Below are 13,852 nucleotides of genomic sequence, written 5' to 3' on the forward strand. Positions count from 1 at the left end.
TCAGAATACGCGATGTAATTCGTGGGAAAATCAAACGGTAGACGATTCCTCGATCAAAAATACGTCGAAAACGTGTCTTGATTTTTTCTCGTACGAGGCTTCGTTCCCGAGAGAATTTCCATCGAAAGTTATCGGGGTACGCGAGCGCCCCAGTGGTTCTCCGCGCGCGGATCCAATGTTCAACGACGAGCGATCGAACGTCTTCGAGGACGCGTATCTCGAAAACGACCACTCCGATCGAAAAATTTCTCTCCACGAGTTCGATGTATTTTGTTCCGAGGAATCTGAATCTCGTGGTAGTTTCCTCGTAAAGATTCATTAACGGTGCAAAAATAACGCTCGAAGAATCTAATTGTCATTTCGTACTTTGTTTCCACGCATAGTGCAATATTAACCCAGAAACAAGTGTACAATATTTAAAAACAGTACAATATTACGCGAAATACCTCGATAATCGTAAATACCGTTTTAGTTGATCGATGGAACATTTATTTGAGTGTGAAATGATACAAAATAACTAAAATTGAAGAATAGATTAATTAGATATTTAATTACGTGATAAAGTATAATATTAACAATCTCGTCGCGTGGCTTGTATAGAGTTTAATTTCTCATGGTGGAAATATCCTACCGTTTTAAAAGGGTAAGACACTATACCACGAACAGTTATACGAACTGCTCGTTCCCATCGCTACTCACGGTTATCGGGAAACGACCAAGGGTAGACGAGAGGATTTTCCTCGTAACGTTCGGTATTACGCAGATAACCGCGAAGCAAATTACGTCGCGATCCTTTAATACCGTGGGCAGTGCGCAGAAGGATGGACCGTAACTTCGCGAAGAATTCAAGGAAGAAAGACGGTTAGGAAACGGGCGGGGGAATCCGTAATCGTGGAGGATGCGTGCAAACGCGCGTAATAATAATGCAATAATGGAACATACGTGTCTCGTAATGCCCGAGCTGACGAGACGCGAACAGGAACAACCCTCAATGGTGCGAAGTAAAAATGTCCTACGAGCGACCGACCTTTGGATTCAAATAGAATTAAGTTTGTACGTCGTGTTATCTTTGATGAGTACATATATCGAGTGTCACAAATGTGAGTGACAAATATGGTGTCTTCGAAAAGTGACAAGTTGTTATTATAATGGATAGAAATGTCCTCTGGTCCATTTATTGGGATTAGAATTAAGTTTGTAAGTACATCGTGTTGTGTTTGATGAGCACATATATCGAGTGTCACAAATGTGAGCCACAAATATGGTGTCTCGAAATAAAATTAACGAGTTGTAATTTTAATCGATAAAAATGTCCTATGGTCCATTTATTGGGATTAGAATTAAATTTGTACGTCGTGTTGTTTTTAACGAGTATACATATAAATTGTCACAAATGTGAGCCACAAGTATGGTGGCTTCGAAATAAAATTGACGAGTTGTAATTTTAATCGATAGAAATGTCCTGTGGTCTACTTATTGGGATTAGAATTAAGTTTGTAAGTACGTCATGTTGTCTTTGATAAGTACACATATCGAGTGTCACAAATGTGAGCCACAAGTATGGTGTCTTCGAAATAAAATTGATGAGTTGTAATTTTAATCGATAGAAATGTGTGGTCCATTTATTGTGATTAGAATTAAGTTTGTAAGTACGTCGTGAGTATGTCGTCTTTGATGAGTACACCCATAGTTTCGATTTCGTATCGACAATATTGAATCACAAATATGGCAATTTTGTAATAAAAGTGACAATTTGTAATTTGTATCGATAAAAATGTTCTACGATCGAGCGGAATGAAAATAAAGCTTGCAGATCGTGTCGTTTTTAATGGGCACTTTAATCGTTCCAATTTCACATCGCCGATATGAAATTGTAAATATGGCAATATTGTAATAAAAGTGACAATTTGTAATTTGTATCGATAAAAATGTTCTACGAGGGACCGTAATTAAAATAAAATAAAGCCTGTACGTCGTGTCGTCTTTGATACGTACACGCATCGATGCGGTTTCAGTTTCTCGTCGACAATATCGTGTTACAAATATAGCAACTTTGTAATAAAAGTGACGAGTTTTAATCTCGATCGGTAAAAATGTTCTACGAGCGACCGTAATTAAAACAAAATAAAGCTTGTACGTTGTTTTTTCCTCGATACGTACACGCGTCGATTCGGTTTCAGTTTCTCGTCGACAATATCGAATTACAAATATAACAACTTCCCAATGAAAGTGACGAGTTTTAGTTTTAATCGGTAGAAATTTTCTACTACCCACATACTGAAATGAAAGTAGAATGAAATGGTACGCGATGTTATCTTTGACAGGTACACGGGTCGATTCGGTTTTAATTTCACGCCGATAATATTCAGCTATAATATATTCGTATCAACAAATATAGTACGTTTACAATGAAAGGAACAAGTTCTAATTTTGGAATTCAAGTTCTAAGACTGGAATAGAAATAGAATTAAATTTTCACATCGTATTACTTTTAATAGACGCTTGATTCAATTTTACATCCGGCAGAAAAATGAGAAATTTCATTTTTAATCGATAGAAACGTCTTTCAAGACCGATCTTGTAGGAACAAGATAAAATAATGTTCGTACACTATGTTATTATTTTGAACAGGTAATTTCATCGATTCAGTTTTCCACCGATAACCTTGCGTTACAAATACGACATCCTTACAACAATAGTAACAAATTATACTTTAGTCGATAGTAACGTGTCTCACCGAAATTGAAATAAAATTATGCCCGTACGCCATGTTATCTATGATGCGTACTTTTATCGATTTAATTCCACACCGATAACCTCGTGTTGAAAATATGACAGCTCCGCAAAAAAGTGACAAGTTTCAGTTTTAATTGGTAAATAAAACAAATATCTTGCCCACCGATCTGGTAGGATTAAAATAAAATAAAATTCTTACGCCGGGCTAGTAATTTTTATGCACACTTTTATCGATTTAATTTCACACCGATAACCTCGCGCTTCAAGTGTGACACCTCCGCGAGAAAAGTGTCACGATTTCACTTTCAATCGATAGAATAATCTACGTCCAATCCGCTGAAATTAAAACGGAGTAAATTTTATACACAGTATTAACCGATACGTATTTTCGCTCCCAAATTTCCGTTTCAATCCATAGAAACGTTCAACGACCAATTTATTGGCATTAAAATAGAATCTAACTTGCAAATCGTGTCATCATCGTTGCATACTTGCACCGACTCGGCTTTACAGCCGATAACGTAACACTAAAAATACAATCTCCCAAAAAAACTAACAAATTTCAATCTTGATCGAACGCTAAACGTTCGTCGACTTTATCGAGATTCTTGCCATGGAATCCAACCGATTTCTCAAACAGTCCACAAACGGAACATTTTTCTCCAACTGAAAATCTTCATCAGCTTTCTTCGAAAATGAATTCACCGAGAATCTTGGCCGCTTCGTTGCAAAACGGATCGAGGAGAGAATTAAGAACGAACGATCGTCCACGGTCTGGTAAAAGATTCGAGATTTCGAACCAGGAAGAAATCGAACGTAATCAAAGCTGTTCGCGTGGACTTGGATTCTATATCCCGTAACAACCTCGCGGAAGCGTGGTCAGTATTTTTCCGTGATATCGGAGATCGTTTCTTGGCCAGCTGGAACGGGCCGTGCTTGTGCAAACGAAATGAACGAGTATAATCGAGCGAGACGCGACCAATTGGAATAATCATTGGGAATTAACGGGAGGATAAGTAGCTGAAAACAAAGATCGGTACGCGTCGTCGTATATTATGATTAACGACGGGGTAAAATTGCACGGGACGACGAATGCGCGAAGAAATCGATAAATTATACAAACACCAGCAAGCTCATTGCTTTCCCTGTTTCTACGCTCGAATAAGAGAAGCCCCCCTCCTCCTTTGCTTCTTCTTCGTCGTCGTCTTCTTCTTCTTCTTCTTCTTCTTCACCGCGGGCTTCCTTCGATCGTTTGTACCCGCGATAGATGCATCGGGTGCAAAAAACCATCCGGAAGCTGGTGAAGAAATGAGGTATTTGTTACTCGTACCTCCATTTACGAATGCATGTGTTCGCCATATGCTCCGGTCGGAATGACTCGTCGACATCGCTAATAGTTATTCAACGAGAGGGAATGGGACGAGAACGATTCCGCGCCGTAGAAAATGAAAATCCAAACTAAAGGCGAACACGACGGTAAAAGATAAACGATTAAGGTCGCGGTCAGGCTACTTTCCGTTTTCCTATCCTTTTCATCGGGTTCCATCCGAGATGTAACTGTGCCCGTTGCGAAACTGCACTGCACGTTACGCGCGAGGGAAATGTTTTAATTCAAAAGGGGGCTCGGGATCCTTTGATCTTCGTACACCGCGTACCGTTATCTCTTTTCACCCTTCACGAATCGAAATAAGATGGGAACGAAATTTCATCGTTTTCCGCTACGATCCACGATCTGGAAGAGAACGACTTACTGAGAGGGGGATTAAAGTAAATTCAAACGAGTACGATCTCATCGTTTTCGCGTTAACACTGGGACTACCAAAGAGGTCGACTTGTTTCGAAATTTTTTTTGAAGTTATTCGATTATCAACGGTGTCTCTGCCTACGATGTTCGTGGACAATTATCAAAATAGACGAGCAATGATAGTCGTAAATTAACACTAGAACTGCCAAAGGGGTCAATTTAATTCAAAATTTAATAATTTAAAAGAAAATTATTTAAAAAGAAAATTTTAAATTAAAATTATTTAAGGAGAAAATTTTAAATTAGAATTATTTAAAAAGAAAATTTAAAATTAGAATTATTTAAAAAGAAAATTTTAAATTAGAATTATTTGAAATTAAAATTATTTAAAATTATTTAAAATGATTTAAAAAGAAATTAAAAAATTATGGAAATAGACAACTAACGGTACTCGTAAAAAAATCTGACCTTTCGCCATCTAATTTTGAAAATACATACGGTCTGATACAAATTTACGTTTGACACAAAATATATTTACCATCAATAGTTCTAGTGTTAAGAGAAATCTAAATTCCAAGAATCGAATTGAATAATACTAAATTCCTAGAATTGACTCGAGATTAATACGGGGGCAACGTATTGCTCGCAAAAATTGTGCAATCGAAAAGGACAAATATTAATCGGCAAGAAATGTAAACCAGGTACGAATAAATTTATAAATGTACGGATAGTGCCAGTTACGTAACTAAACTTTAAGGTAGATCGTCGATCGTTCCACGCACAATATTAAAAGTTCCGTGGTATATTAAAAATGGAGATACAAGAAGAGAGAAGAGAGAAACTTAAACTTTGTTTCGCGAGGAAGTAATTAAAACAGCCAACGAATATAAAGATAAAATCGACGCTCGTAACGACCAATTAGGTATATTTTTAAGTGAGAATTCTTTTTCTATTAGGGATTGTTTTATCGTCAAAGTTTTTGCGAGAGAATACGATCGATTCGTCCAGTGACAGGTTTGAAAAATTTATCTTCGCGAATATAGATCGATATTGTCTCATTGGAGATTTTATTAAACGAAATGTAACAATTTACCTAATGTTTCTGTAGACAAATTGCGATAATGGAGATGATAGAGTCGAAGATACGTTTTTACGAATAGAGCACATAAAATATCTGATTCGCAATGCGTTATACTGTCGTAATAGGCGGAATGTTCGAACGATCCATTAGCCTCGTAATAATAGATTTCTAGGGTTACGAAAAAAATTACATCTTCGTCAATTTCTCAAATAGAGAAACTTGGAATTTCAAGGTTTACAAGAGAATAAATCGCACAACGAAAAGGTCAAACAGACGATGAGACCTTTTCGTATAATAAAATCGTGGACGTAACGTTAATGGGAACGACCCTCGGGTGATTTCAATGCACGGTAAAAGTTATTGTCGAACTCGAGCTGTGGAACATGAAATTTTATGTACGTAGGTGCAATTTAGCGAAATTTAAATGATTAAATACTCGAGGTTATTCGAAATCATAAACAGAGAACTCGCGGCAGACAAAAATTAACGATGATGCTCAAATTTGCATAATACAATTTAAAGCTAAAAATATCGAAGGAGGATACATTTAATAAATATGCTCAATGTTCGATACATTTAATCATTCTTACGATACAAAATCGAAATATAAGAAATTGACACGTTTAATCTTGCCACTCCAAATCCATTAAAGTATAAAATTATTATTCGTGGAAACGATTTATATAAATTGAGGAAGTGTTTAGAGAAACGTTTCTAAAGTGAACGAAGTAAATTAAAATGGTGAAGATGAATTTTAAGACGGATTGTTCGATTTCAGTACAACAAACCGGAAATGTTGGACATCGACGCGCTGAATAACACAAAACGAGCCGGCAGGGAGGTTTTGTTCTTCAATCGTGTACCGAAAGTGGGTTCTCAAACTTTTATGGAACTGTTGAGGAGGTTGTCGATGAGGAATGACTTCTCGTTCAACCGAGATCGCGTGCAGAGAGTCGAGACGATACGTATCGCACCCATTGAACAGGTATTTTAATATCAACGATATACACGTCGAACTACGAAATCGATCAATTATTAAAGAGTAATTGGAAAGAAATTCTATAACACGAATATTGAATTTTATTCAATTCGCGAAGATATTGAAATTTATCGATGTAACATTTGAAACTGTCCGATTTAGTTTTCTATACTAAAAAAAAAAATGGAATATGTAATAAACGAAAGTGTAATAGTTACTTAATCGTTATCATTGTTCAGCTCCAACTTGCCAGAATGGTCAGCAGTTACTCGGAGCCATCTGTGTACGTAAAGCACGTATGCTTCACCAACTTTACAGAGTGAGTACCTTGAATTTTGAATGACCTTAAATTTGGAAATGAAAAATTCACGAAACCTTGCGTGTACATAGAACGAATCTTGACAAATAAAATACAAACTGTTTCCAAAGGGTAAAATTTACATTGAAGGGGTAACGTCTCGAAAATTGAATATTAAAAATTAAATTAATATCAAAATATTAATTTAAACCTTACGTATACATAGAACGGATCTTGACAAATAAAATACTAACTGTTTCCAAAGGGTAAAATTTACATTGAAGGGGTAACGTCTCGGAAATTTAATATAAAAGATTATAATATAAAAATATTAATTTAAACGTTCTTTTTACTCGTTTAATTCATAAAGAACAATTCGTAAGGAAGAACTTGTAAAACGCGACTGTCAATATTTTTAATAATTGCGAAAATTTATAAACTAGAAGGAACTAGCTTTACGTAACTGTAAGTAAAAATTGTGTTCACCGTATTCTTTAACCGAACATCGTAATTGTAGGAAGTCGAACATTCGATATAAATTTCCCCGGAAACGAAGGATAGTTTTACACGTGGGATCACTCGTCTAACGTAATATCCGTCCCACGACACCGTATGCGTGCAAACAAATCGATGAGATCGTTGGGCAAGAAGTTCCGAAGCGAGAGTTTGCTAAAAATTCGCGAACGTGACACAGTTTCTCGTGTAGAAGAAATATTTTAAGAACGAATCGAATTACACCCGGAACCGCGACGATCTTGAGCTCGGGGGTATATCCAGTACTTGACGTTTTTCTGTACAGATTCAACTTGCCGCAACCAATTTACATCAATATCGTCCGGGATCCTATCGAGAGAGTGATATCCTGGTACTATTACGTACGAGCGCCCTGGTATTACGTCGAGAGAAAGCAAATATTTGCAGACCTACCTCTGCCGGATCCCAACTGGCTGAAGAAGGACTTCGAGACCTGTGTACTTAAGGCGGACCACGAATGCAGATACCTGGAGGGCGAAATTCACGACGGGATTGGCGACCATCGCAGGCAAACGCTTTTCTTCTGCGGGCACAGCGAGAAATGCACGTAGGTTTCTAGGAAACTCGAAGCTTTTTGTACCTGTGCACGAAGTGGAAGTCAATTATTTTTAACCTTTGGGTAGCATATGCGCGGAATGAATTGAGACTCATGTTCCTAACTTTCTAATACAATGGGAAATGCACGTAGGTTTGTAAGTTGACTGGAAGCTTCCTGTACCTGGGTACGAATTCCAAGTCAATCGTTTTCAATCATTGGGTGATATATGACTCGAAAGTATTGGGACTCGTGTTTTTCATTTTGTAATACAATGAAAAGGTCACGTAGGCTTCTAGCAGACTCGAAGCTTTCTGTATCTGGGTACGAAGTACAAGTCGATGGTATTTAATCTTTGGGTAATGTAGGACCCAAAAGTATTGGGACTCATGCTTTTAATTTTGTAATACAATGAAAAGGTCACGTAGGCTTCTAGCAGACTCGAAGCTTCCTGTACCTGGGTACGAAGTACAAGTCAATGGTTTTTAATCTTTGGGTAATGTAGGACCCAAAAGTATTGGAACTCTACTAATAGTATCTGTACTCAAAATTTTGTAGTACAATGAGAAGTGCATGTAGATTTGTAGTAAGCTTGAAGTTTCTTGTACCTGGGTACGAAGTCCAAGTCAATCATTTTTAATCTTTGGATAATATATGGCCCAAAAGTATTGGGACTCTACTAAAAGTATCTGTACTCAAAATTTTATAGTACAATGAGAAGTGCATGTAGATTTGTAATAGGCTTGAAGCTTGGTGTACCTGGTTACAAAATCGAAATCAATCGTTTTTAACCTTTTTGGGTAATATATGACCCAGAAGTATTGGGACTCATGCTTTTAATTTTGTAATACAATGGGAAATGCACGTAGGTTTCTAGCAGACTTGAAGCTTTCTGTACCTGGGTATAAAATTGAAATCAATCGTTTTAACCTTTGGGTAATATATGACCCAAAAGTATTGGGACTCATGTTTTTAACTTTGTAATACAATGAGAAGTGTACGTAGATTTGTAGTAAGCGTGAAGCTTCTTGTACGTGTCAATCGGTTTTAATATTTGAGTTTTTAATTTTTGGTAACATATGCTCCAAATGTATTGAGATTCAAGTTGTTAACTTTCCGATATAATGAGGGGAGTATGGAAATACACTAGCACTATAATAGTATATTACAAAAAAAAAAAAAAACGAGAAACGCAATATTAAAATTATGCAAATTTTTGAAAACTCTAGATCACAACTGTCTCAATCGTAAGTCGGTGACGCGGCTAAAGAAATATTAATTATTTTTATAAGTTTCTTTTCTTTACATATGCTCATCTCTTGGATAATTTTTTCAAATTAAATGCGATAATGCGCGTTAATTGGTTACAGGTCACAGATTGCAAATCCGCCGGAAACTCGAAAAAAATGTTGTGCAATTGAACCCTCCTTTTTTGTACCACCTTTACCTCAATGTTACACGTAATTGTAAAAAAAAGCTAACAACGATAAAATATTGAAAGTATTACTTAACTTTTGCCCCGATGAAAGTTCCAAAAATCACGATAGCATTGTAAATATCATTCGCGTACGAAAAGATTGTTTTCACAGTATCTCGTTGTTACATTTTGTTCCTTTTATACGAAATGTTTGTCGTTAATTATTCGTTAATCGTGCTACTAGTGGAATATTCCACGCTTAGTGTCGGAATAATTGGCCGTTCAATACTATCTTATTTCACCGATTACGCTAAATCAATTTTATTAACGTTTCGATGGCAATTTTGTCCCTGTTATCGATAACGCTGTGTAAAATCGGTACAGTGTGTACAAAATAAATTGTTATTCGGTTAGTCGTTTATGAAAATTTTTCACCGACCTTATCTACCGACGAATAATCGTAATCTCGATCGGTCGTTCTGTGCTCGTGCTTCGTGTAAATAATAACAAGCTTTGTATTATTGAACCGCGGATTACATGCATTTATGGCTAATATGGAAAACACGTGCAAAATGTATGGGGAATAAATTCCATAAACTTGTATAATAATATTATAATATATCGTTTCGCACAAGTGACGTACATGCTGCATAAATTTACAATATTCTTTCCATAAATACATAAAATGCGCAATCTAGTTGTTATATTTAATTAATCGTATTAAACGATTCTTTCTCTTTTTCCAAGTCCATTCAACACTGTGGGTGCCCTGGAGCGAGCAAAACTGGCGGTGGAGAAACACTATGCAGTTGTCGGCGTACTGGAAGACGTGAACACCACTCTCACGGTGTTGGAGAATTACATACCCCGATTTTTCCAAGGAGCCACCGACGTCTACTACGGTAATTCATTTCTTCCGCCGTTCGCGTGTAACTGTTTGTTCCAGCGACGTGCAATTATATTTAAAAAATGCTTTGCACACGGAGCGTTTCGTGCACGATGCGCGCGTACGTCGCGTTATCTCTCATCGAAGACCATGCGAAACTTATTCAAGAAAACGTCGAGAGCGTCGCACCAATTTCTCGCGACTTTCCATTCGGACCACGTGTCAGCCATCAACGGTCCAGGTTATCGCATTCGTTGTACAAGATGTTTCTCATCTGTCGGTAGAGCTCGAACAATTTTATTCGGATTGTCTCGTGGGTTGTTGCCGTTTTTAGCAAATTCAAATTTTTCCAATTTAAATTTATCAAATTCAAATTTTTCCAATTCAAATTTATCAAATTCAAATTTTTCCAATTCAAATTTATCAAATTCAAATTTATCAAATTCAAATTTTTCCAATTCAAATTTATCAAATTCAAATTTTTCCAATTCAAATTTATCAAATTCAAATTTTTCCAATTCAAATTTATCAAATTCAAATTTTTCCAATTCAAATTTATCAAATTCAAATTTTTCCAATTCAAATTTATCAAATTCAAATTTTTCCAATTCAAATTTATCAAATTCAAATTTTTACAATTCAGAAGTATAAATTTTTAATTTTTCGAATTCAAATGTATCAAATTCCAATTTTTCGAATTCAAATGTATCAAATTCAATTTTTTTCGAATCCAAATGTATCTTCTCCAATATTTTCTCCGAAAGAAAATTCATCTACATGAATTTTCATCGATTGGTATTCTAATTCTGATAAATTTCTAAGCTCAAGAAATGGAACGAGAAAACGAAACGAAGACGAACACTTTCGACACTTACAACTCTTCGCTTTCGATCGAGGCTCCCACATTTTTGTACGAAGAGGACTCTGAACTCGAAAGAACGATGATTTTCGCGATTCAGAAACGGTCAACCTCCAACCAGGAAGGACACCGCGTTGAATTTGCACCTGTTGAGTTCGATCGAAGCGCTGCGACAGCTTTGGAGCTTTGATTGAAAGCGTAACACGTGTCGAAAGTATTCATATTCGTCGGTTTGGAGTACCATTTCTCGAGCCGGAAATTCCTCGGAATTAAAATACGAAAACGATCGATGGAAATCAATACGTAGAGCGGAAGGAAAACTTTCTGACGACATTTTACCAGACACTTGAAAAGATTTAAATTTGAAAAAAGAAGTGACGACAACTCGTGAAATCTGTGAAAACAATAAATCGAATACGTGGAATAACATCTGAATATATACTTTATATCCGAGTAATGTCGTTCCTTCCGAGAGAAAATATATATATATAAAAACAATAATGTTTCGTCTCGACACGTTGGAACACCTCACAAATATCAAAAATATATTTTTAAAATAATTGTTTGGTACAGAGGGGAACATTACAAGATAATAAATAATTTGTTCACCCCCTCGTACCAAACACCATTTGTTAAAATCATTTTTGCAATACCATCATGACATATTCCACAGTGTCGAGATACAACAGACGTTCTACACGTAATTTTGTAAAGTCTCCTGAAAATCAGATAGAAGCTGGTCTCGTTCTTCGTATTTCCATTGAAAAAGAAAAGAAAACTCAATGAACATTTCACACGTTTCAGACGAGGTGAACTCCTTCAAGAGAATCAACCGTAACTTCTTCAAGCCGCCGGTCACCGAGGAGGTGAAGGAAATGGTGCGCAGGAACTTCACGCGGGAAATCGAGTTCTACCAATTCTGCAAGCAACGGCTGTACAAGCAACTGAGGGCCCTGAAATTAACGAAAAACACGCCACCGTTGGGTAGCAACAGTTTGTAAAAAATCTTGCGTCGTCGTCGTCGTTGTCGTCGTCGTTGTCGTCGAAGCTGACGAAGAACTCGTCGTACCTGACGAATGGTCGAACACATTGACAACACCAAGAAGTCGAAAAAAAAAAGAAAATGGACGCTCGGGAACGTGCAGGGAGGAATATGATCGAAAAAGGAACGCAGTATCTCCTCGTGAGGGAGTGTCAACGAAGGGAAGCAATATTATACAAAAGGGAAACGAAACAAAGGAACAAAAAAGAAGAAAAAAAAAGAAAATAAGACAAAAGTTGGAAAAAGCGCAAGATTCACGATTCGTCGACCTCGGTACAGAGAGAGGAAGAGAGAGAGATAGAAAAAAGAGAAAGAGAGAGAGGATGATCATCGAGCACGCGAGGATCAAGGGGATGCGATCGATGAATCACGAAAGAAGATCCGAGGTATCGGTGAACGAATCATTTTCGATACACGTCGAGTTCTCGCGAGAGTGGAGTGATTCGAACTCGTATGGGACACTCGCAGTGCCGTCTTTAATTTTGTGATCGTTTTATCCTATTATATTATGATTATCGTGTAATTTAAGGTGAAAATCGCCAGGCGATCGAACTGCGATCGCCGGCGCGTATGATCAGACCCGCGAAATAATCCACGATGCGAGGCATTAGCTGTATTTATTTATGTCGTTGTAAAAAGCCCGGCGGAACGCGTCATGGTGTGTTCATGGGGCCACGACACGGCGAGACGCCAATTTCGATTAACCCCCATCACACGACCCCCCACCCGTTCTCGCCGATTGTGTAACGCCCCAAAGACTGACCAGAGGTACACGTTACGCTGCTTTTTGATTTTTTTTTTTTTTTTTCATCGAGGGGTACTTAATTAAAAATAATCGCGAGCGCAAGAAACACAGATACACACACAGGGTAACCGTAGGGTACTGCTTTCCATGGCGACTTAGCCATCTTTTTTAACATCGAGTTAAGCCGTTTTTTAATGTCCAACACACTTGTTTCCCTTTCTTTTTCGTAATAAACAGCTGCCATTTCGAACGACACGTGTTTGTTTCTTTCGTTGCACCCGAATCAACGAATCCACACACCCCACCCCCCATGGCTGTGTGGAAAATTATAGAAAAGCTCTCCAAGCCGATTTTCATCGTCACGATGAATAATTTATACATCGAGAAGAATTTCTTTCTTGATATTTGTTTATTGCGAGGCGTTGTTGTGGGTAGAAGAGAGTTTGTGGAATTGTCTGTATTAAACTAATTCGATACTTGGTAATAGTATACGTATGTTTTGAACGATTTGTCGGAAATATTGTCTTTGTTTTTTTTTTGGATGAAATTTTATTTTTATTTTTATCGTAAGATGTCTGATCGGGGTTCGAAGAACGAGAGGTTTCTTAAATACGTTTGACTTTAGTTTATACTATGAGCGATAACAAAGGGGACCATCTGACACTCTCATAGTGAGTAATTTGTAAATTAGGTGTGGAAAATTGTTCAAATATTACACGGTTTCCAGAGAGACGTGTAAAATAATTTTTTATAGATTCTGTAGGGAAGAAACTTTTTTCATTTCATTCGATGGTTATTATTGCTACAATCGGTGTAACTGCAAAGGAATATCTTTCTTCGTTCGATAAGAAAATTTCAACTTTTCTCCATTTTTCGTTATTCGAAATACATACAAATAAGAGCGAACTATCTTCTGTCTTTTTAAATTAAAATTGTCACCGATTTAATTTTAATTTATTGGAAATAAGTACATAAACGAGGTCATCGCGAAGATTA

General features: G+C 36.9%; 1 protein-coding gene across 4 annotated transcripts in view; it reads left to right on the plus strand.

Moving 5' to 3' along the window:
- Pip (heparan sulfate 2-O-sulfotransferase pipe) overlaps nucleotides 1-13,104 on the plus strand; it is a 149,417-nt gene extending 136,313 nt beyond the window's left edge. For all 4 annotated transcript variants that reach the window (XM_076314091.1, XM_076314093.1, XM_076314094.1 and 1 more), the window contains 5 exons: nucleotides 6,340-6,546; nucleotides 6,780-6,859; nucleotides 7,638-7,919; nucleotides 10,072-10,226; nucleotides 11,874-13,104. In XM_076314091.1, the coding sequence (XP_076170206.1) occupies nucleotides 6,340-6,546; nucleotides 6,780-6,859; nucleotides 7,638-7,919; nucleotides 10,072-10,226; nucleotides 11,874-12,070 (921 nt within the window). In that variant the 3' untranslated portion in view covers nucleotides 12,071-13,104. The remainder of the gene's footprint in view (nucleotides 1-6,339; nucleotides 6,547-6,779; nucleotides 6,860-7,637; nucleotides 7,920-10,071; nucleotides 10,227-11,873) is intronic.
- Nucleotides 13,105-13,852: the final 748 nt, after the last annotated feature.

Source organism: Ptiloglossa arizonensis, chromosome 6, assembly GCF_051014685.1.
Source record: "Ptiloglossa arizonensis isolate GNS036 chromosome 6, iyPtiAriz1_principal, whole genome shotgun sequence".
NCBI classification, from domain to species: domain Eukaryota; kingdom Metazoa; phylum Arthropoda; class Insecta; order Hymenoptera; family Colletidae; genus Ptiloglossa; species Ptiloglossa arizonensis.